Source organism: Ovis aries, chromosome 23 (genome assembly GCF_016772045.2).
Source record: "Ovis aries strain OAR_USU_Benz2616 breed Rambouillet chromosome 23, ARS-UI_Ramb_v3.0, whole genome shotgun sequence".
Lineage (NCBI taxonomy): Eukaryota > Metazoa > Chordata > Mammalia > Artiodactyla > Bovidae > Ovis > Ovis aries.
In genome coordinates this window covers 30,387,279-30,410,305 of record NC_056076.1, presented here as the reverse complement: position 1 = coordinate 30,410,305, position 23,027 = coordinate 30,387,279, and the positions used below count along the sequence as shown (strand labels likewise).

The following is a 23,027-nucleotide window of genomic DNA, read 5'->3' as shown; positions in this document are numbered from 1 at the left end:
ACAATAGTTGCATTCTGCTGGTAAATCAAGTTATAGGAACAGCCCAAATTCAAGGGATGAGAAAGATTTCACCCCATGATGGGAAGGTTCACATAAATAGAAATGGTATGAGTTCTTATGGCCATCTTTGCAAATAAATCTATCACAGCTTCTTTTTAAGAATAGAGAATATTTTCTCAGATGAGATTAAACAAATTGTTCTCAGACCCTTTCCTAAACCAGTCACTGAAGAAGGTGATTAAATTACCCTGATTGGGTAAGCCCAAAAAAGGTTGACTTCCTAGGCCTGAAGACCCATTATTTTCTGATTCTTACTGCAAAATATATGTAGGGAGTTTGGATAGAAAAATAATCAATATCTCTTATATTTTACTAAAGAAATATAATTTCATTTTTAGAAGATAACCTTTGAAGATAATGATTTAATTTAGAAGATAACCTTTATAAGATGAAAGATATGATTTCATTTAAAAAAGATAACCTTGAAATATGATTTCATTTTAAAAATAAGTTAATCATTCTCACTTGCAGGGAAGCAAGACTGAATGTAAGTAGACTACTTATAGGGTTTCTCAGTCTCAGTTCTATTGAAATATTGAGCCAGATAATTATTTGTTAGAGGGTGGAGGAATGTTCTTTGCATTGTGGGATGTTTAAAATAACCCTGGCATCTACTCATTAGGTGTCAGAAGTTCACTTCCAGTGTAACAGTGAAAAATATCTCCAGACATTGACAATTATTATCTGGGGATCAAAGTCACCCCTGGTTGGAATCCATTGGGTTCAGAGGCTAATACAATTATGTAGGTGATGATTTCATTGGCCTGAACCAAAGTAGAGGCAGTAGGGCTGGAGGCAAGAAGGACTTAAGAAATCTTGGATTTGGCAGATCGTTGAATGGGAAGGGGGGACCACATGTGATGACTGCCATGTTTTGGGTTAGATGACTCTGCAGTTTGGCTACACAAGAGGACAAACAGGCTGGAAGAAATCAAGGCAATGAGTTCAGCTTGGAACAGGCTCAGTTTAAGGTGTCTGAAGAACATAAATGAAGATGTTCAAGAGGCTGTGGAGTAAAGATCTTGAGCCTGGTCCAGCCTCAGATGTATTTTTCTTTGCTTCTGTGATTTTAGAAAAATACATGTGAACAAACATTTAAGAAAATTTGGAGACTTCATATGCAAGTTTGAATTTCCATTTTGTCTAAAATATAAGAAGCTCTGGCTACACTGGGTCCAAGGTCTTAGATGACAGAAATCTACAAGCCAAGTTTACTGCAGCAGGTCCCAGACTCCCCAGTACCTTCTTGGCTCCTTTCCATCACTTGCTCACTTACCATTTTGAAAATTTGAGTGTAGGGTCCTTTTGCCTTGGGGGACATTTCTGCTCTTGGACATCAACACAGACACGGAACCATTACCTTCCAAAAGGCTCTGCATTCTATCATCCCTCTGATCCATCTATTTAAATCAGACCTCTTAGGTCTGTTTATATATTTCACTCATTTTCTCCCCTCTTCTGATTCTGATACTAATATATGTCCTTTGTGGAAAACCTAGAAAATATAACACACACATTATTCCAAACCCTATGGTTCCCTTGGATTTTCTTGACAGCTTTCCATATATCCTTGGAGGTGATGGTTAGGGCTCCTTTGCCATCCCCAGAAAGAAGTTCTGTCTCAATTAGGATAAACTTGCTCCCACTTCTTGGCCTAGATCCCAGGAGTGTCACAACTGAAGCAGAGTTATTTTTTTTAAATGGCCATGGAAGAAAATAAAATGAGTTTGTTGTAGTCACCTCTCTGTTTTTGTGCTTTTTAAAATATATGATTATATTTATTTTAAATGGATTGATTGCTTTACAATGTTGGTTTGATTTCTGTCATACAGCAACATGAATTAACTATAGGTGTACATATGTGCCCTCCTTCGTGAATCTCCTTCCCACCTCTTACCCTTTCCCACCCCTCTAGATTATTACGGAGCCCCTGTTTGAGTCCCTTGAGTCACACAGCAAATTTCCGCTGTCTGTCTATTTACATGTGTTAGTGTATATGCTCCCACGCTGCTCTCTCCATCCATCTCACCCTCTCCTGCTTCTCTCCTGCCCTTGTCCACAAGCCTGTTCTCTATGCCTGCATCTCCATTGCTGCCTGGTGCTTTAAAAAAAAAAATTTTTTTTTTGGCCAAACCACGTGGCATATGGGATCTTAGTTCACCGATCAAGGATCAAACCTCTTCCTTCTGCATTGGAAGTGTAGAATCCCAACCACTGAACCAAAAGGGAGCTCCCTCTGCTTTTGTACATTTTAAGCCAAAATTTGTGCATTCTGAGGGTTACTAAGAAAAAGAAAATGAAACAATCAAGAATTCAGGCAATTAAGTGTTTTCCCAACCTTAGGAATTCAATAGTCATAATTTATCACCCCTCATTCTCTCAGTGTTTCAAGGAAACATTTTCCATTTATGTTCATTTGTTTTTCCAAATGCTTCTTAAAATAAGCCTTAAATGCACTATTTGTAGGTCAGTGACAATGCTCCTTTAAAACTGCTTGAATAACAGAACAAAATGACATACCTCTTACAGAACAAAATGGGCCATAATAATGTGAGAGAGACCATGTACGAAGGGATGTAATAGTTAGAATTAAAATGACGTCTGACAATTACTTTCCATTTGAACGGAGGTGAAGAAAATCAGAATTACAATACTCTTGTGATTAAACTTGGATGAGATGAAAATGTCATCATTGTTTGATGAGAATTTTTTATTAGAGTTCAAAGAATATGAATGATTTAACTACAATGTACCAACACCACAGGGCTGAATACTCTTCATCAGTTTTCCTGACTTTTCCTTACAGCAGATCACTGGAGAAGGGCCAGCCTCTCTCCTTCTTCTGTTCTTCTGCCACCGTTTCCAGAAGATTGGTTTTTGAAACAGCAAGATCCTTTGTGATGTTTGGACACTGAAATCCTGTGCGTGCGTGCTCAGTTGCTTCAGTCATGTCCGACTCTTTGGGGCACTGTGGACTGTAGCCTGCCAGGCTCCCCTCTCCATGGGATTCTCCAGGCAAGAATACTGGAGTGAGTTGCCATTTCCTCCTCCAGGGTGTTTTCCTGACTCAAGGATCGAACCTGTACCCCCTGAATTGGCGGGTGATTTCTTTACCACTGAGCCACCAGGGAAGTCCCACCGAAATCCTGGAGTAGCTTAATATGGTAAGTCATCTCCAAGAGCCTTGCGCTGAGATGAGGCTCATCATTTTTCCTTTTGAAAGAAATACATTATAAAGGCAAGTTTTCTTGCGTGAGATGTGGGGAGATCCTGCTCTCATCCTGCATTTGTTGCTAAAAATCAAAATTTGGTGAGTCCTTTTACTCCATGGGAGGAGTCTAGGTATTTCCCTTTAGCTTGAAATGGCAGCACTGGGATCACAGTTTTGATAGTCATTCAGTCGTGTCCGACTCGTTTCGACCCCGTGGACTGTCTCCTGCCAGGCTCCGCTATCCATGGGATTCTTCAAGCAAGAATACTGGAGGGGGTTGACATTTTCTCCTCCGGGTTGTCATCCCAACACAGGAACTGAATCTTCGTCTCCTGCACTGGCTGGCAGGTTCTTTACCATCTGAGCTGCCAGGGAAGCATGAGGTTTTGACTATTAAAATTGCTGAAGGTGATGCTTGTTCAGTTCTCTTTCTGGTACTGATTCCACTATAGGATGATAACTCAGCAAAGGGACTCTTCTCTACACAGGGGCTCCCGCACTGTGGCAGCAAGAAAATAGGAGTCCCTGTCCTCTGACTTTGCTCTTAGTGAGGGACTCCTGTCTCCCATCCCTCCCCCATGATCATCCTTTTTTCCTATCTTTCCCCTTTGGGAATCCCTAAATCAATTAATTAATGTTTTTTTATTGGAATATAGTTGCTTTACAATGTCGTGTTAGTTTCTACTGTACAAAGTGAGTCAGTTATATATATCATATTTGTCCTTCCTTTTGGGTTTCCTTTCCATTCAGGTCACCATTTGGAGCCCCAGATTTAAACAGATAGTTCTCTAGTCACTGGTAGTACATCTCTATCCTGTATTTTAAAAGATTTTTGTCTTCTGAAAGTCTGAGTCAAATTAGGTGGGAACTGAAGCTACAATTCTGAGCCTTGAGCACAAAGAGATAAGTACTTACTGATGACAGTCATTCTACCCATTCATTTCCCAAAGCTGTTGCCATTATAACAGTGTGAGTACTTAGCTCACTCATTGTTACATTTATCTATTTATTTTTGGCTGTATAGCACAGTGTGTAGGATCTTAGTTCCCTTACCAAGGACTGAACCTGAGCCCTGGCAGTGAAAGCTCTGACTCCTAAGCGCTGGACTCCCAGGGAATCCTCACCTTTATTATTATTATTATTTTTTGCAAATAAAATCGGTCCATTTTATAGTCCAATATAGGATAAGTTATCACATACAATTAGTTCAATTTATTGTCAAACACCATTTTATTGCTTCCCTTTTTAAAATTGTATGTTAAATAAAATTAAATAAATTATAATTTATTAAAGCTTTCTATAGGATCCTGAACAAAATAGGTACGTTAGCATACATATTGATTGGGGGATTAATAGGTAAAGATGAACTAAGATATATATTAATTATCTTAATGAAGGGCAGAGAGAAATTGTCAGATTAGGTAAATTAAAGACCAGTTAGGAAATCTGGGCTATTGATAAAAAGTGAGCAGTATCTGTCATACCCCTGTTCAATAAAAGAAAGTGTTTTTTTTGGCTATGCAGTCCCTTTCCAAAACACTTTAAAGTTCAGCTGATTTTTCTTTGTAGCATTTGCATTGGAGGGTTTCAGTCTTCCTTCAGAGGTGGTCAAAATGATAACCAGCAGTCAAGTTTTGAACAGCTGAGAGATTCAAACATGCTGAAGTCTAGCATGTAACAAAGAATCAAAGGCTTGGAAAAAGCAGATATGAATGTTGACATGACTGGAGGCCTAAAACCCCCCAACCTCAGGTAAGAGATAGTACAGGACAGCTACTAAGAGTTGAGTCTGTTGGACAGACTGCCTGGGTTCAAATCTCACTTCCCCCACTTGGTAGCTGACTTTGAACTATTTACTTACCCATCTTAGACCTCAGTTTCCTCACCTATAAAATGGGAATAATAGCAGTATCTACTTTGTAAGGTTTCTTTACATAGTGTCAAATATATGTCTAGTGCACAGTACATGTTATTACCATTATTGAATTGTGGAAGAGCTAATCAGCACCTTTGCAATCAATCCTCAACTCTTGAAAATCATCTTTAATAGTGGTCTTTATAATATTTTTGTAAATAAAAATCAATCAAAATTTCTTAAATTACCCAGTCTAAAGGAAACACATTGTAGCAGTCAACTCTATTCTCTTATTTGGGATCTTGTCTAAGATTTGTAATAGGTACTCCAGATCTGTAGTACTTAATTTATTATCCCTCACTGATGCTGTTGGTAAAGATTTTCCTTAGTATGGAGAAGATGTTTCTTGCCACTTGATGGTTTATGGGAAATTAGGCTGATGGATGGAAGAGAGAACTTTGTGTGACTTAGGGAAACAACATGAGGGATTGGGATTAATAGGGATGTGAGTTCCTGGTTTTGCTTTACCACTAGGTACAGTTTGAGTAGTTTGCTTAATCTCTTTGACACTCATCTTGGGAAATGAGAAAGATAGTAATGCTGGCCCCACAATGAGTTCTGAAGAGTAATAGATTGAGACCAATATTTAGAAAATCTGACACCCCATGTGTGCTCATAATTGATAGTTATTCTAATCTGTGCATTTCTCCTCTACCATTCTGGTCCTTGGCCAATATTTTTTTAAAGGAAGAAGGCACACAGACTCTGATATCCATCTATTCTAAGATTAACTTACTTCTTCCAGACTGGAGAGTTTCTTTCTTTCACCCATCCATCCATCCATCCATCCATCCATCTACCCATCCACCCCTCCATCTTTCCATCCAGTCATCCATCTTGAATTTACTGAGCACTGTGTTGGAGGCTATGCTTAGCCGCTCAGCCATGTCTGACTCTTTTGTGACCCCATGGACTATAGCCTGCCAAGTTCCTCTCTCCATGGGGATTCTCCAGGCAAGAATACTAGAGTGGGTTGCCATGCCCTCCTCTAGAAGATCTTCCCAACCCAGGGACTGAACCCAGGTCTCCTGCATTGCAGGTGGATTCTTTACTGTCTGAACCACCAGGGAAGCCCTTATTGAGCACTAGCTATGCGCTATCACTATTCTATGCACAGAGGTTGCAAACATTATGCTCATGGTTTCTCAAAGACCTCTGAACATGTGGAGGCAGCAGAGCTCAACTATGTTTTGGGGGTCTCTAATGTCTTCTTGAAACCCAAGGAGTGAAGATGTAGGAAAAACTAAAAAATATTAAGAATTAATTCAGGTGACATACTGTTTTGGACATTTTCCAAGCAGCATAATTATCTAAAATCGAGCTGACATTTATTTTCTAGCTTCCCATGCTTGTTAAAATACTTTTCTTGCTGAAATACTCACAGAGCTAAATTTCATCTAACATCTGGCCATCATATAAATATAGCAATTAAAACACGTCTTGTTGCTTACACATTAGGTATAAATTTTAGAAATCCAATTAGTGTTTTATTCTTTCTAACGTGCATTTTTCCCTTTTATTTTCTTTAGCGTTTGAGCTAATTTTGGACTCCTAACTGGAACTATATGCATTCAAATATTTTGCACACACCTATACAGTAAAAACCAACTAGATCAAGATACAGTGCTTTGTGGTATTTCCTAATGATTGAGATATTCTTTAAGTTATTCATTTATGCAACAAGATTTATTGAGAGAAATGTCAAGCCTAGTTCTCAGTGCTGAGAATAAGACACAGTCTCAGCCTTTAAGGAGTTTAAAACCTAGTAGGGGAGAGAGAAACCTACCCCAATGATTTCACTACAATGCGACAAATGCAATGAGGTTCACATCCACCTGGCTCTTAAAGGCAGCATTCACCACTCTTCCGATGGGTTGCATGTTACATACATGATTGTCCTCAATCCTTCCTTGCAGGTCTGTAGCCTCTCAAAATTGAGAGGTTCCAACCAAGAACCCAAGAGAGTTAACTGATACTCACTGAGGCTACGTTATCCATCTGGGTAGGCAGAATTTGCCAAATGCCCTAAGGATGGATCGTCTATTTTGCAATACCAGCCTCATTTGAGTCACAGTTGTTTAAGTCTTCACTCTTTGAGTCTCTGTAATGATAGCTGATATTCAATGGTCTGTTTTGGACAGATGTGAACATTTAGAATTAAGCCCACAAAAACATTTTCACTGTCTATATGAGGACCTATCATGCTGTGTACTCTCTAGGCTCTCAAAAATATATTTTATTATACGGATTCAACCACCATTTCATTTGGTGTTGATTGTACTCAAATATCTAAACCTCCTGGTCCTTCTAAATGATGCTTCAAGATGAGATGAGCAAAAGCTGTGGATGAATTTTCAAAATCATCAAATACAATGCTTACCTTTTAAAATATTAAACACTTTATTTGCACAAGCTTAGTAATATGAGATAAACATAATTCATGGAAATTAACCACAGTGCTAACACTTTAATAGATTATCCCAAATATTAGACATTACAGTTTCAATCTCCTTAACATTAGCTCTAACACTGGAATAACATTTCAGTTAATGAATAATTGTGAATATAACCATATGTTCAGTTTATTCTTACTAGTTTATCATGAAGTACAATTTTATTGTGATTTGAGTCATAAAAGTGATAAACAATTGTTTATATAGTTTTATAAATTGCATGTTTATTTAATTAATTCTGAGGAGAATCTAGAAATACATTCTGATGGGTTATATAAATTCAGTGTATTTTTTAGCTCTTGAATTTTAACATGCATAGGTAATGTTATAACTGCTTTTAAGTTTAATGTTTATTGTACATGTTGCATAACATTTATTTGATCTGTATTTTCATAGGTTATTGTCATTTGCCCAAGTGAGTAGCCACAGTTTAAAAGCCCTGGATTAAATATCTTGCATGTATTTTAGGGAAGAGGGTTTCAAAAGTTACAGCTGTCTTGAAGTGATCTGTAAAGTACTATGAAAGCAATGCAAATATACACAATTTGGGGTAAAGAGAGTGAGTTTTGTTATATTACATTTTCCAGAGAGTAAACACACTTTTCTAATAATTTTGACGCCATCAACATATTGGGAAAGACAGAATGACTTTCAGGTATCAAATAGCCTGAGTTTGCATATTCTATAGTGCTTATGATGAGAATTTATATCAGCTTTCTCTTGTCTTTTTCTCTTTGTCTGATAAGTTGGTCTATTGGGCTCACGTTGTCATTCTCAGCTGTCACAAAGGCAATTTATCTGTCAATTTATTCCACAGCATGTGGAAACAGTGTCAACAGGCTGCAACAGAGAGCTTCACTGGGATCAATTCTAGTATTTGAATGTGCTAGTCTATTTTGGAATTTTTTGGTTCATTATGGAGTTTAAATCAGTAAGTGAGTTTTCTGGTTTCATGGTCTAAGAAGAGACCTCTCATAATTCGATAGACTAATTCTGTCATGTGCTGTGTGCTGTGCTTAGTCGCTCAGTCATGTGGGACTCTTTGCAACCCCAGAGACTGTAGCCCACCAGGCTCTTCTGTCCATGGGATTTTCCAAGCAAGAATACTGGAGTGGATTGCCATGCCCTCCTCCAGGGGATCTTCCCAGCCCAGAGATCAAACCCAGGCCTTCCGCAATGCAGGCAGATTCTTTACCATCTGAGCCACCAGGGAAACATGTTAGCAAAATATTTCTAATCTTATAAAATCTTCAAGACTGAGCCAGAACCTACCAACTGCATCAGGAAAAGGATCAAAAGAGGGAAAGTATAAGAATATATGAAAAACATCAAATGGCAGAAATGAAGTGTAAGAATCTTACATTTAAGCAACTATTTAGATACCAGAAAATATTCCTTCCAGTATAAAAGTTGAGAACTCTTTGAAGAAAATGCCATCTTCTACAATGAAAACATACTTTCAAACTCTGGACCCCCAATTTTAAAGAAAGCCCTGAAAACTTAAAAAATAACTTTTACCCTTTGTACTCCTTTGACAAACTATATACATTTGCAATGTAGGGACCGCCTTACAATTGGGGGGGGGCGGCGCTTGTTGTACTTTTCCTTAGGGAAGAGGCGGCTGGCATCGTTTCCTGGCTGGGTATAATTCATTTATGTCCTTCCAGTTTTTTCTCTCTGATCTCTTTTCTGTATATCTGTCAGCAGCACTCTCCTGGGAGCAGCATGATGCACTTCATTAATAAGAAGGGATTAAAGGAAAAAGCCCCAGTCTCTTAATACACTTGGATAATTTGGTGTCATCCACAAGGCAAAAGACCCCTGCTGCATAGATGTCATTAGAAAGGTACAATTTCATTACTTTTTACTGGTAGAGCCTTGAGTGAAATACAAAATATGTTGTCTCATATGCGGGGAAAGGAAAGTGCAAAAGCTTTCATTTGCTGCATGCCCCTAAAATAGTAGAAGGCAAAAATATATTCGATGGTTTTTACATTTATATGGCCTTCCCTTAGTAGCCCTTGAACTCATGCTTCTATTAAATATTGAACAAAATAAAGATGAAAAGAAAATTATTTATATCCTTAAATTATAAATGAAATGTATATATATATTTTCTCAACTAACACACTTGTTTTGAATACCTACTATGTGCCAGGTACTCTGCTTGTTGCTGGAAAACAATGACCAAAATATAATTCATGAGGGTTGTTTTTTTTTTTTTCCAGTGATAACTTATCAAATGCTCTAACTGGCAGTAAGTGTAAAATTGACTGTATAAGAAGTAAACCATATGGCTGAATAAAAATGATCCTACACCAGTAAACTTTAAGTGTATTCAAAAAATGTTTCCTTTTTCCCCTTGATGTGTGTGTTAGTTGCTCAGTTATGTCCAACTCTTTGCGATCCCATGGACTGTAGCTGGCCAGGCTCCTCTGTCCATGGAATTCTCCAGGCCAGAATACTGGAGTGGGCTGCCATTCTCTTCTCCAAGGGATCTTCCTGACCCAGGGATCAAACCTGTGTCTCCTCCATTGCAAGCAGATTCTTTATCATCCGAGCCACCAGGGAAGACCCTTTCCCTTGCTAACCTCACTTATTTCTGAACTGGCATGTTTGCCTATGGTTGATAGCATTATCTTTTGAGCTAAACCACTCCCAGTTTTAAGCCTTTAATGATATACTGAGCAAACATTTGAAAAGATGGGCATAAACCATCCTTAGAAATATACCCTAGTTCCTATAGATGCTGTCCCAAGCAGGAAGCAGTGTGCCTCAGTAATGGAGGGTGTGGACGGCCACCAAAGGGACCTGGGATTTAGGCACCTGCCGAAAAGATGACAATGGGACTTCTGGGGACTCCCCTGGTGTGATGTCTCTTTTGGAACCTTATGCATTCCTTTCCTAGCACCGAAGAGAATCAGATTTAATAGTGGTCCATTATCTCACTGCAACAGACACACAACTGCCATTAACACTGAAAAGTGACACGCAGTTGGAACTGTGTGTGGGAGAAGAAAGCCCTTGATTATCAGCTGTTTACAAGCCACTCTTTGCAGTGATAGGTTTTTGCTTTACTATTAGCTTTTGTTCAGTGAAATCGACTTTTGCAGCTCTTTGTCTAAAACAAAGGCTAGAACAGACTGGGGTTTAGATGACAGCAACTGGCATTTCTAGAGACAATTTTACCGACATAAGGCGAAGCAGTACAGAAAAAAAAAAGTTATTTTGACAAACAAATGAGTCAATAATGAAAATACTTAAAAACCACATTGGGTTACATACAGTATCTCTACAAATGAAAGACTGTCATCTAGTCATTTTGGAATACAGAGGATTTTGATCTTCACCCTTTTATTTTGCAGTCTTGTTGTTCCTTGACCCTTGTGCATTTTAGTTCATTAAAATTTCATTACATGTACGATGAAGATGATCAACAAATGCACAGTGAAGATTATCAGTAAATGTCAGGAGAAGTGGGAGAGTAGCAGCGATTGGGGCTGGCAGGACCAGTGTGTACACCTTCTAGAACGAGCAGAGCTTAATAATTAACAAAAACTCAGAACTCAACTAGTTATGTTCTTGTTATCAAAAATATGTCTCAGCTAATGTTTAAGTACAGTTAACCAAAATTACAAACAAAAAACCCCCAGTTTTGCCAATAAATTGAAAAAAAATAAGCAAATGGTTAAGTGGTTAACAGTTTAGATTGTTTAACCTCATGTCGTATTTGAGGATATGCACTGAAAACAGATCAACTATCTGAAACCATCATACAGATTGCCTTTTTCCATATGATTTCTGTATGACGGTAAGTTTCCACCCACCCACATACAGTCTTTCAGGTCTGTTTGTCCTGAGTCTCACTAGGTGCCTTATGATGTAGATGTTTTATTAGGTGAATAAACATAAAGAATTTATGAACATTATTCAAATATCTGGGCTTTAGATCCATATTTACCCTAGAGACAGTGAGGAGGAGGAAGAAATATTATGAACTGAAGTTTGGGTTGAAAGTTGGGTATTTGAAATATAAATGAAAACAGCTCATTAGCAATGACTCATTAATATTCATTTGCCGAGGTAGTTTAAACATAAGGGATTGCGTGTAAAAGAGTTTGTTATATTTTCTCTCTTGAATGTTGCAGGACTCTGTGACATACTCTGTATTTTGCCATTGACAAACTTGATTTAAAAGAATAAATACTCAGAGGAGGATTGACAATACCAGTTACAAGGAAGAGGAAATAAGCTGATAGGTTATGTCTATGTGATAGATATGTCAGGCAAGCCTTAACAAAATCTTGATAGCATTTTAAATTGATTATCAATTAATGTCAAATAGATAAATTAGAAACACATTTGCTTTGAGGATACTTCAAAAAGATTTTTTTTTTTTTAGATTTGAAATTCATGATAGGTTTCTTCCAGTCCTCCTTGGTAAATAATGAAATATTTACTGCCTAGACTGAGTAATATGACATGAAACAACAAACCTGCACATGTCTAATTTATAACAAATCTGTTTCCTTAATGGGTGGAAGGAAATCTGAGGACAGTTCTAAGGGCTCTTGCCTGCTTTCAGTGCTGTCTCCTAGTCATACTGAAGACAACACCTCTCCAGATGGGTCTTTCCCTTTCTTCTCCTCACCCCGGTCAATGTCGATCACGTGCACCACTCCGGGTTTTAGAATCAAGTCGTCGGTCTCCACCTGACTCCTATTGTCCTCCACCTCCATGTAGCTCCCTTTTGTTTGCTGGGCAGCTTTGCTGAAGGCTTCTTTAAATCGACGTTTGAGTTCAACATCTGGACAGAAGACATACTCATAAAGGCCACCAGCAAGGACAGCTCCTATGATTGGTCCAACCCAATATATCTGGGAGAAAGATGGAAGAGTTATAGAGTGTAAGTAGAGTAAAACTGTTTCTCTGAATAATGCACGAATATAGAACTTTGCTGATTTAGATTGAGAGCAAATATGGCATGCATAAAAAGAGACCTTTGGAAACAAAATAAGAAAACACATTCAATCTACATCTGAGATCCATATATTACTAAATAACATTTTGAACAGAAAATAAGAAGACTGTTTCCTCTTCTCTTTTCCTGCTTTCATTATGTTCTTTCCATTTTCAGATAATCCTGAAAGATAGGTCCTCTTTGGTGGTACTATAAATTAAAAAGACACTAAAACTTATTTAACTAAAATAGAGAAAAAAATTTCTGGAGAGTATCAATACTTGTTTTCTTAATATTGCCATCTTATATTGGTTTTCTGCGTAATCACAATCAGTACAGATTGTACCACTTGGGGCTTTAATTATTCAGTACAGCATGATAAATGGACTCTGAGGTCTACCACTTAGCAATTTTGTGACTGCCTGCATCCATTACATAACTTCATGAACACTTAATTCCATCAGATGCAAAACAGGAATAATAATAATACACAGCTCACCATTGTCAGGATTAAATTGAAATAATACTTGTCAAGTACTGAAGAGTTCCAGTTTCATAGTAACTTGCTCCTTTCCATGTTTCCTAGACAATTTAAAGATGTATGGGACTAGGCTGGCTATAAGTCACTTTCCTTATGTTACATGTTTTTTTTCTCTGAAATTTGGTGGTTTGTTTTAAGAGAAAACCTCAAGGTTTGTCCATTAATCTTCTTACAGAGTGCGTTTATCCTCATGGTTCTTATACTGATGACTTGGTAGAAAAATCTGTGCTGAGTTTATGGATGATGGTGAGTAGAGGATTTGCCATCCCATAGGATTTTAATTCAATAACTAGAAGTTTCTATCATATTAGTTATGTGTCTAGAATAAACTAAGTTTTGAGATTGGATAAACTCTAACATTTGCTTTAGAGTACATGTAGACTATAGGATCTCAGACAGTAAAAATCTGCCTGCAATGTGAGAGACCTGGGTTCATCTCTGGCTCGGGAAGACTCCTTGGAGAAGGGAATGGCTACCCACTTCAGTATTCTTGCCTGGAGAATTCCAGGCAAGAGGAGGAGCTTGGTAGGTAGGTTACAGTCCATGGGGTTGCAAAGAATCAGACAAGACTGAGCAACCAAGACTTTCACTTTCAGGTTGTAGAGTATTAGACATTCATTCAACAGATGGACTTGAGCAACAGTTGTTGTTGTTCAGTCACTAAGTTGTGTCTGACTCTTTGTGACCCCATGGACTGCAGCACGCCAAACACTGTTTATTGAATACTTTCTCTGGGCTGGCTGTATTCAGTGCTTAACTTGTATTAACTCATTTTATTCTAACTGATCTTTGAGATAGATATTATTATTATCCCATTTTATGGGTATGAAAATGGATATGCAGAGAGGGTGAGAAGCTTGCTTAAAAATTTATGCTTAGCAAGTGGCTGAGCTGGGATTTCAGGTCTGTCTGATTTCAAAGCTCTTTTGAATCATTATGCTGTTTATTATACTTGCTAATGGTAAAGAACCTGTCTGCCAATGCAGGAGACATAAGAGACAGGAGTTCGATCTCTGGGTCAGGAAGACCCCCTGGAGAAGGGGATGGAAGCCCACTCAAGTATTCTTGCCTGGAGAACCCCATGGACAAAGAAGCCTGGTGGGCTACAGTCAATGCGGTCATGAAGAGTTGGACACAACTGAAGAGCTTAGCACAGATACACACACACATGCTACACTTCTCTCGTTTGAAAAAAAAAATCAGATGAATGCTTCTGGGTTAAAACACTCTCTGGAAATTAAATTCATTTAGCACCCTCACTGCACAGTCTAAAGAAAATTCAAACTTAAGCTGAAGCGGAACACATATACTTTACAGGGAAATTGTTGACAAAGTGGCTGCAAGAACCAAGTTCCTTATCTTGAACATGAAAGAAACCATGTCAGAGTTTACCTTCTTGATGCCCTTTCAAAGGGGAAATGAGAGCCCTCCTCTAAATGTCTTTGTGCTACATTCCTTTGGTAAGATCTCATTTGGTATGCTCTGTTCCATGAGCTACAAATTCCGCAAGAGAGACAAAGGACTGCTAAATAATTACAGTTCCCTCAAAACACTTATTCAGAAGACATCTGGCTGCATGCTCTCAAAAAAAATCTCAGTTTCAAGTTGCTATTCCCAAAGTTATAATGCCCTTTAACTTTTAAAATTCATGAAGGTAAAGAATTTTTACTGCTAAAAATCCAGAAAATCAGAAAAATCCAGAAAATCCAGAAAAGATGACTAAAAAATATTATGATACCACACACAAAATTCATCATGACTATCTTGCTCCTTTCATCTATCAGTCTACCTATTTACAGATATACTTTAAATTAATTGTTAATTTTACACAACCATTGTTACAAAATGGACATTAGTTTTCAGTAGGATTAAGTGTTATAGCAACAAGGGGAACCTTAGATTCAGTCAGCAAACTAAGGATTTTTTTTGCCACTCAAATTTTAACTAGTGTATCACAACTCAAGTAATAAATAAAAACACATGTTTTCATCTACATTTTAAAGCCCTCATGGATTAAAATTTTTCATTTTTCTAAATTTTAAATAAAAAATTGTTTGAATGTATAAGTTGAACTAAAAGCTGTACTTTTATCATAAGATCTATATACTGTGTTCCGTTGCTCAGTTGTGTCCAACTCTCTGTGACCCCATGACACCAGGCTTCTCTGTCCATGGGATTCTCTAGGCAAGAATACTGGAGTGGGTTGCCATTTCCTCCTCCAGGGAATCGTCTTAACCCAGGGATTGAACCGGTGTCTCTTGCATCTCCCGAATTGGCAGGTGGGTCACCACTAGTGCCACCTGGGAAGCCCTGAGATCTATATACTGCATTTCCATTCCCGTTAATGTGACAGGTCTTTAGAGACATACATGGGAATTTCAGTGGCAAAATGACCAATTGCATGGATAGTATTGCTGACTAAGCTTTTTCATGGCCGGGTCCAAATCCTTGCTTTTGATCACTGGTGTTCATTCTTTTATTTAATGGGATAGATTACTCATAAAGACTTGGTACACTTTTCTTAAAAGTGAATGCACATAGCAGTGGGGCAGTTTCTTCTCATTTGCAACACAGATCACAGATGAATGCATGTGACTGTGTCAATAACCCCTGTATGCATGACATTAAAACATAAGCGACATCTATGACAGAAATGAATCTGAAAAGAATATATATACATTCATATATTTGTATGTATAACTAAATCACTTTCTGTACACCTGAAACTAACACAGAATTGTATATCAACTATACAGCAATAAAACAAAAAACGTAACAGACATTGTCTTACATTCATGAATTGAAAATAAAAGGTGTAAAAAAGCATTCACAACATATACATGAAAATAAAAGTTAGCCCCGTTTGAAGCTGGCTGATATACACCTATTGTTATTGGTTGTTGTAAGTCAGTATGTAAAAGGTCTTCAGAACTGCCACATTATTCATTTAAGGGATTTAAATTTCTTTTTGGTGAGGAACAATTGAAAAGAAATCAACTGTGGTATTAATGGATACCTCTGCTCTCTAGAAGCACTGCCCCCACACTAATAAGTAGGGTAGGCATGAGACGTGAGAAGTGTGTCATTTCTGAAAGTCATTTATTTTCCAGCTATGGTTATGGTGATAATAGCATAAGCACTGGCACTATCTATTCCTCACCATCTGCAGTTCAAATGCTTCCAACTTCTATACTATTAACTGGGTTCATGCTTTTGTAAACAAAAAGGGCAAATGTTTTTACTATGTGCTTTTAAGCATGTCTCTTTTTCTTCTTTTTATTGTTTTGCAAGCATATTATGTGTCATTGCTGGGAAGGGTTTACTTTCAATTATTTAAACACCACATTCACTTCACCACCCTGATTTTAATTTGTTACAGCCAGGCAACCTCCATATACAATATATTCTGCCAGAGTCTGTCAGAATACAGTGTGCAGAGCAGTGCTTAAAAAAAAAAAAAAGACTATCACTAAAGGCTCAAAACAGATATGAAATGTTTTACAGCAGATGAAATCTGTCCTAGTCTGTCCCTAGTCTTTATGAAAGATGTAATAAAGTGGTGGTGGGGGGTTACAATTGGGTGAAAGAGAAACTAGTGAGCAAAATAATGGGAAAAAAAGCTCTATGGCTAATCGTCCTCAACATCAGGAAAATAAGAACAAAGAACATGATGGTTACCCAGTGGTTCTCCCAATTTCCCATGATAACTGCAGGTCCAAAGGATCGGGCGGGGTTCATGCTGGCACCAGTGTAATTGATCTACAGGGAAAAAGGATACAACTTAAGACATTGCTGAAACAGGGTTACTAACAGGTAGCCTTCGTGGCATTATGTCACTGTTGGCCAAGTCAGTTAGAGGAATGTTAGCAGCCTTAGCAACATTCTTATCACAAAATTAGCAAAACAATAACCTAAAATGGACAGAAGAGGCTGGATACTAAAGAACCTCAGCTGTGAAACAACATCTTCAGGCCAGCTGAAGGGTGAGGCTAAACAACGTGGATCCGTTATTTAAAGGAACTTGGAAACTTACGGCAAATAAATGTCCAATTGCAACAGAGATCCCAATGGCTAAAGCTATGGAACCGGTGACATCAGTCCGTTTGGAATCACAGCTGGCAAAAATAGTAAACACCAACTGAAATGTGATTATCAACTCCACCAGGAGGCCGTGTCCAGCGCTAAGATTTCTGTGAACCTGGAGACAGAAAAATGCTCCATCTGAATTGACAAGAGAACCTTTTCTGTGATAACATATCATTGTGAGAGGCACATTTTATTCCTGTAAAAACTGATGGTCAGTTTGAGTCTTCTATTCCACCCCTGATTGAGACATGCATCTCCCCCCTCAAAAAATAAATACTTATTTTGGGCCAGCACAGATAATTAATTACTCTTACAATGACCAAGTGGGAGTTTGTGCTGAATGTTCTTTTCTACAAAGAAAGCAAAATATGCTACTGCTGCACTTAAGTTATAAAAGAGTTTCTTGAGAGTCTTGCAATTTTATAAGGCAAAGATTAAATTCATTAATTAGGTTTAAATTAATTAATATATACTTCAATTAAAATTTAAACTGTGTGTGGTTTTTTAATCAACCCCTGTGCTGAGCTAACAAATGATATACTTAATCAGCTTAAGAACAAAACCAGGATCAAATGCCAATTCAGTTTTTAAAGTGTGACCCTTGATGTTTTAAACCTCATGTTCATGGCAACAAACAAAACTGTTCCTTCTGCTAGTGAACCAACAAATAATTGTAATAAAAATGTCTTATGTTATATATATATAGTCAATGCAGTCACTGGGATGGAGAGAAAGAGGAAAAAAAGAACCTAACATAATTTTTGTGCTGCCCAGACTTAGTGCTATTCAAGTCACTCAACAGCAAATAGTGACTTTATATGATATATTCAGTGTGGCTGGAATCAGTTTGCACCCCTATCAAGAGTTATCAGACAACCCCTGGGAATAAATTAGCAATTTTAGGAAAGACTCTTAGGTCACCAGGGTGTTATTTAGCACTCCATATAAGCTGCCGGGAGTCCAAGACTGAAAACAACAGCTAAAGACGGTACCGTGGTGACTCCGAGGCCCCCCACCACACTGGGAGGCGTGACCAGGTAGAGAATTCCGGCTCCAATGATGGCGCCCAGGCACTGAGCTGCAATGTAGAAGACAGCCTTGGCGATGCTAATCCTCCTGGTGCACACCATGGCCACCGTCACAGCGGGGTTGATGTGGCCACCACTGATGTGGCCAAAGCACTGCACCATCGTCGCGATGCTGAGTCCAAAGCAGAGGGAGATGAGAACCATGTCGACAGGTAATGGCTTTTCTGCTCCACCCCAGTTGATGGTGGATCCCAGGCTGAGCAGGACAAAAATAAGCATGGCCAGAAATTCTGCGGTGACTGCCTTCCAGAAAGTTTGTGTCCAGACCCCTTTGAAGGCCACCATGATACTTTCTCTTGTACACAAAGGTCCACACTTACTGAAAAGAAAAAGCAAAATTGGCATCAGAAGCTACCGAATCAGAGTCTCCTGAGATGAAGATGGCCAGGCCCTCGGGCTCCCAGGTGGCTCAGGGGTAAAGAATCTGCCTGCCAATGCAGGAGACGTGGGTTCGATCCCTGGGTCACAACGATCCTATGGAGAGGGAAATGGCAACCCACTCCAGTGCTCTTGCCTGGGAAATTCCATGGACAGGGGAGCCTGGCGGGCTACAGTCCATGGTGTCTCAAAGAGTCTGACACAACTGAGCCACCAAACCAAACAGCAGTAGCAGGCCCTCAGTCTTGCCCCTTTGTGGGGCACCTCCCACCAAAGTGTATCTGCATATAAAGCCTCCCCGAAGGTCATCTGCATACAAAGAAGGGATGCTTCTGGAAAATCTCCTTAACTACTTAATTATCTCCTTAATTAATAATCAAGAGATTGTCATTCTTATCCCCTTTGATTTAATATCCAAAGATCATCCAGTTTCAGTGAAAAATTATCTGAATTGTCCCTAGAAAGGAAAATGTCTGGATCAAGTTCCTTAAAGAATTAAGAATAAAGTATATTTACTTTGTAGTTAATTCCCTCTGAGCAACTTTTTACGTTTTCAATGTACTTTTTACATGTCATTTCTATTTGGAACCTACGGCCATAAGAAAGAGAGGTCTTTTCCAGTTTTGCACTTTCTGGTTCAAATGGCATTCTGGAAATGGATTTTGAGAGCTGGCTGTCCCTTCTCTCCTCTAGTGGAGACTCTGATGAAGGGGTGTTCTGCGAGGAAGCAAGGAAGGCTGTCTTTTGAGAATTTCCTTTGACTGATACGGGCAGTGGGGACTCGCACAGCAGAACTGGGACCCAGGACTGGGACAAGGGACACTGCCATGCTCTCCTGGCCAGCGTGGGGAGAAGTCCGAGAGCCCGCTTGGTCCGGAGGAGGAGGCAGGCCAGGGACACGGACAGCGCAGGCCGCCCGGGACCCGGAGCGCCTCTCCGAGCGCAGGGAGTGGCCCCCAGGGCGGGGAGGCTCCGGGCAGCCTGCCCACACCGGGGTCCCAGGCACTGCTCAAGGCGGGGGATAGGTTAGAAGGGCATCCTGGCCTCTGCGGTACTTCTGCAGGGTTGAGGGACCGTCCCTTATTGGGCTAATTCCCCATCCCTTGATGTTCACCTCTGATAAAAACCTCCCAGAGGGATCCTGGAGGCCAGTGCCTGCGGGCAGCGGCCCGGGCACCCTAGCTGCCAATTGAGGGGGACAGCGACTTGAGGAGAGGGGCGGAAGGCCGCTGGGCGAGGGGAGAGTGGTTAGGGAGATGGTGGGCCTCAAAGCAGGAGGCTCTGGAAAGCGGTTTTTCTCTAGTGTCTTCTTGATGGCCTTCTCTAAATCTGCCCGTACTTCTTCTGCTGGAGCTTGTGTGCCTTGAGGGGGTGGGGAGGGTTGGTGGGGAGGGAGGTGAAGGTTGAGGGGAGCAGCAAGGCAGCCTTTGGGAAGAAAGACCCTCTCTTCCTCTACTGTTTTCCTGCTAATACCTTGGGATCTTCACAGCTGAGAAGGGATGAGCTTTGAGGATATTAATGGCAAGAAATGACTAGGATTCCTCTTGTGGGACAATCATCCCAGTGACCCTGTTTTTCAAGACATTTGCCCTTATCCTTGGTCTGTGATCGTGTAGGAGAGAATGATGGAATGTGGGAAGCATTTAACGGACTCATCCCAGGGAACTATGAAAAGGGTGATGTGAGAAAGTGGGCTTCCCAGGTGGCGCTAGTGGTAAGAACCCACCTGCTAATGCAGGAGACTTGAGTTCCTTCCTTGGATTGGGAAGATCCCCTGGAGAAGGGCACAGCAACCCACTCCAGTATTCTTGCCTCGAGAATCCCATGGACAGAGGAGCCTGTTGGGCTATAGTCCATGGTGTTGCAAAGAGGTGGAAACGACCGAAAGGACTTAACACGCCTGAAGGCAGGCAAGAAAGCCAGGTATTTTAACAGATTAGAGTTATCGCATTCTCCTGAGCATAGGCCCTTCCCTGCCCCATCGAGTCCCCAGGATCCCGGTCTGGTTGAGCCAGTGGGTGAGAACTGTGCCCATAAGGGCCAGGGGAACGCTGCCTTGACCTTTAGGATCTTGACTTAGGCCCTGGTTTGACATGGGGCTTTGCTACAGAGCTGGAAAGCGAAACCCATTTTCTGCCCAAGCCTAGGTGGCTCCAGAAGGGGACCAGCCAACCCTGTCTGTCTGGAGCATCCCCTGTCCCAGTGAACAACTCTAAACGAATCATGCAATTAGGAGAAACCCCAGCTGGGAGGACATTGACATCACACTCCCTAGAGGAAGAGAAAATAAAGAGACAAAAACAGTGCTTGGAGCCATGCAGCCAGCTAGGGTGCCCTGGGGGAGAAATGACAAGTATCCCAAAAGGGGAGAAATTCACAAATTGAAAAAAGAAGTTTCAAAAGTGGCTTTAGAACTTACCAGCAGCCCACAGCTGTAGCCAGGATGGCAGAGGGCAAGGTGCTATGTCAGGGGCTGGTCCTCTGTGGCCAGATTTAGTGGGAAGAAAGGGAGAGGCAGGAAGCTAAGGCAGCCAGGTGGGCAGGACTCGGCAGGTCCCACTCAGCAGCCACACAGGGAGCCAGGGAGAGGCATGCCCTGGGCACAGGCCGCCTCCTCCCTGCACCCTCTCCCTCACCTTCCCTGCTCATTCTCTGCACTTTCTCCAGAGACCCAATTGCAGAAGCTCAGTTGCTCTTTCAGAAAGCTTCAAACCTCTATCAGCCAGAGAAATAAAAACAACCCCCCTCTAACCCCCGAAGTAAACAAACAGACACCTTGAGCATGCCTTTAGCTTTCTTTGAAAATCCACAGAATCTGATCTCTTTCCAGGGCAGAATGACCAACCTCAGAGGGCTGTGAACCCCGGGGTCCCCTGGCGGCACATACATACCTCTGTCTTGAAAAGCGCTCAGCCCAGCTCTTTCACAGCCCCTCTGAGTTATCTATCGTCAACGTTCCCTTCCCTGTTCACACTCCCTGGAAACGCATCAACACCATTTGTTGTGCTTTTTTTCGTTTTGCTCCAGAACAAAGGGGGTTTGTTGATGTGACCGGCTTGTAGAGAGCCCGACAACATTACTTTCTAGTTGAACCCCCAAGCCTGATCCACTTCTGGACAGCTGAGCCCCTAGATGAGTGATTTTTCTGATGAAAAATACTAGGTGATAGATTTACCTCCATAGACTCCATAGAGGCATTTTCTTGGGCTTTCATAGGTCTCCAGTGTATGGAGGAATTTTGCTGTAAATCATCCCCCTTTTTCTTCTGCCCTCTCTCTGCCTCTCTTATGAATATGCCCATACCCGGCCCTGGAAGAACCACCTGCCCTAGAGTTTCCTTCTAGATTCTGCCTGAGCAGCACACGTATCTGCAATAAAAGAGTCCCAAGTTTCATCTTTCATCCGAGCCTCAGCATTGTTCCCTTAAGGCAAAGAAAGACTTACCCCCACCGCCTCGCTGCGGGTCTGTCACTCATGCCTCCCCCAGCCAGAGTGCAGCGCTCACATTGCCAGCCCCACGGCTCCCAGTGCGCGGGGAGTCAGATTACGGCCACTTGTCTGATTGGGTTTTTGAAGTCTTAGGGGTGGAAAGATTCGGCACCATGTGGCAATCGCCAAGTTATATTTGAACTTGAAATGACTTTCTCTACCTGATCGCTAAAGACCCAGGGCATTTCAGGAACACAAAATGCTGGCTCACTTTAGGTTTCTTTAGCTGATAATCCTTGAAAATGAGGATTTCCCCAAATCTTTATTTGAAATCCTCCCACCACAGGGAACTGCTGAGAACTTTTGTTGTTGTTGTTCTGTGTACAGATGAATTTGGGCGACTATTTGAGCACGGATTTGCATTATCCAGCAGTTGAGATGAACTGAGTGAGATTCAGTCTTTGGTGCATTTGTTTTTGAGTGGCGACAGAGCCAGTGGGTTCTATGCAAAGTTTTTGCTCACAGAAGCAGTTTTTAAAGTATTGCAGCTCACTTCAGGTCCCTTGGAGCCTGTGCAGCACTGATTTGAGTAACAGGATATAAGAATGCTTTAGAGTCTCACCTGACTGTTATGTGAACAATTGTTGGGTAAGAAGTAGCAAATTTTAAACAGATAAACGTTGGGTGGCACAAAATTATTGGGAACTAGCTTGTTGTTGTTCAGTCGCTAAATCGTGTCTGACTCTTTGCAACCCATGGACTGCAGGATGCCAGGCTGCTCTGTCTTCCATTATCTCCCCGAGTTTGCTCAAATTCTTGTCTGTTGATTCGGTGATGCTGTCTAACCATCTCATGCACTGCTGCCCACTTCTCCTTTTGCCTTCGATCTTTCCCAGGATTGAAGTC

At 40.5% G+C, this 23,027-nt stretch overlaps 1 protein-coding gene across 3 annotated transcripts; it reads right to left on the bottom strand.

The window, feature by feature from the left end:
* Positions 1-7,562: 7,562 nt before the first annotated feature.
* On the bottom strand, positions 7,563-22,188 carry AQP4 (aquaporin 4). 3 transcript variants are annotated; one of them, XM_012103244.5, is made up of 5 exons: positions 21,584-22,188; positions 18,219-18,633; positions 17,174-17,338; positions 16,819-16,899; positions 7,563-12,516 (listed from the first exon to the last, which is right to left on the bottom strand). In XM_012103244.5, the coding sequence occupies exons 2-5, from the start codon at positions 18,597-18,599 to the stop codon at positions 12,238-12,240; spliced, it is 906 nt and encodes a 301-aa protein (XP_011958634.1). In that variant the 5' UTR covers positions 18,600-18,633; positions 21,584-22,188; the 3' UTR covers positions 7,563-12,237.
* Positions 22,189-23,027: the final 839 nt, after the last annotated feature.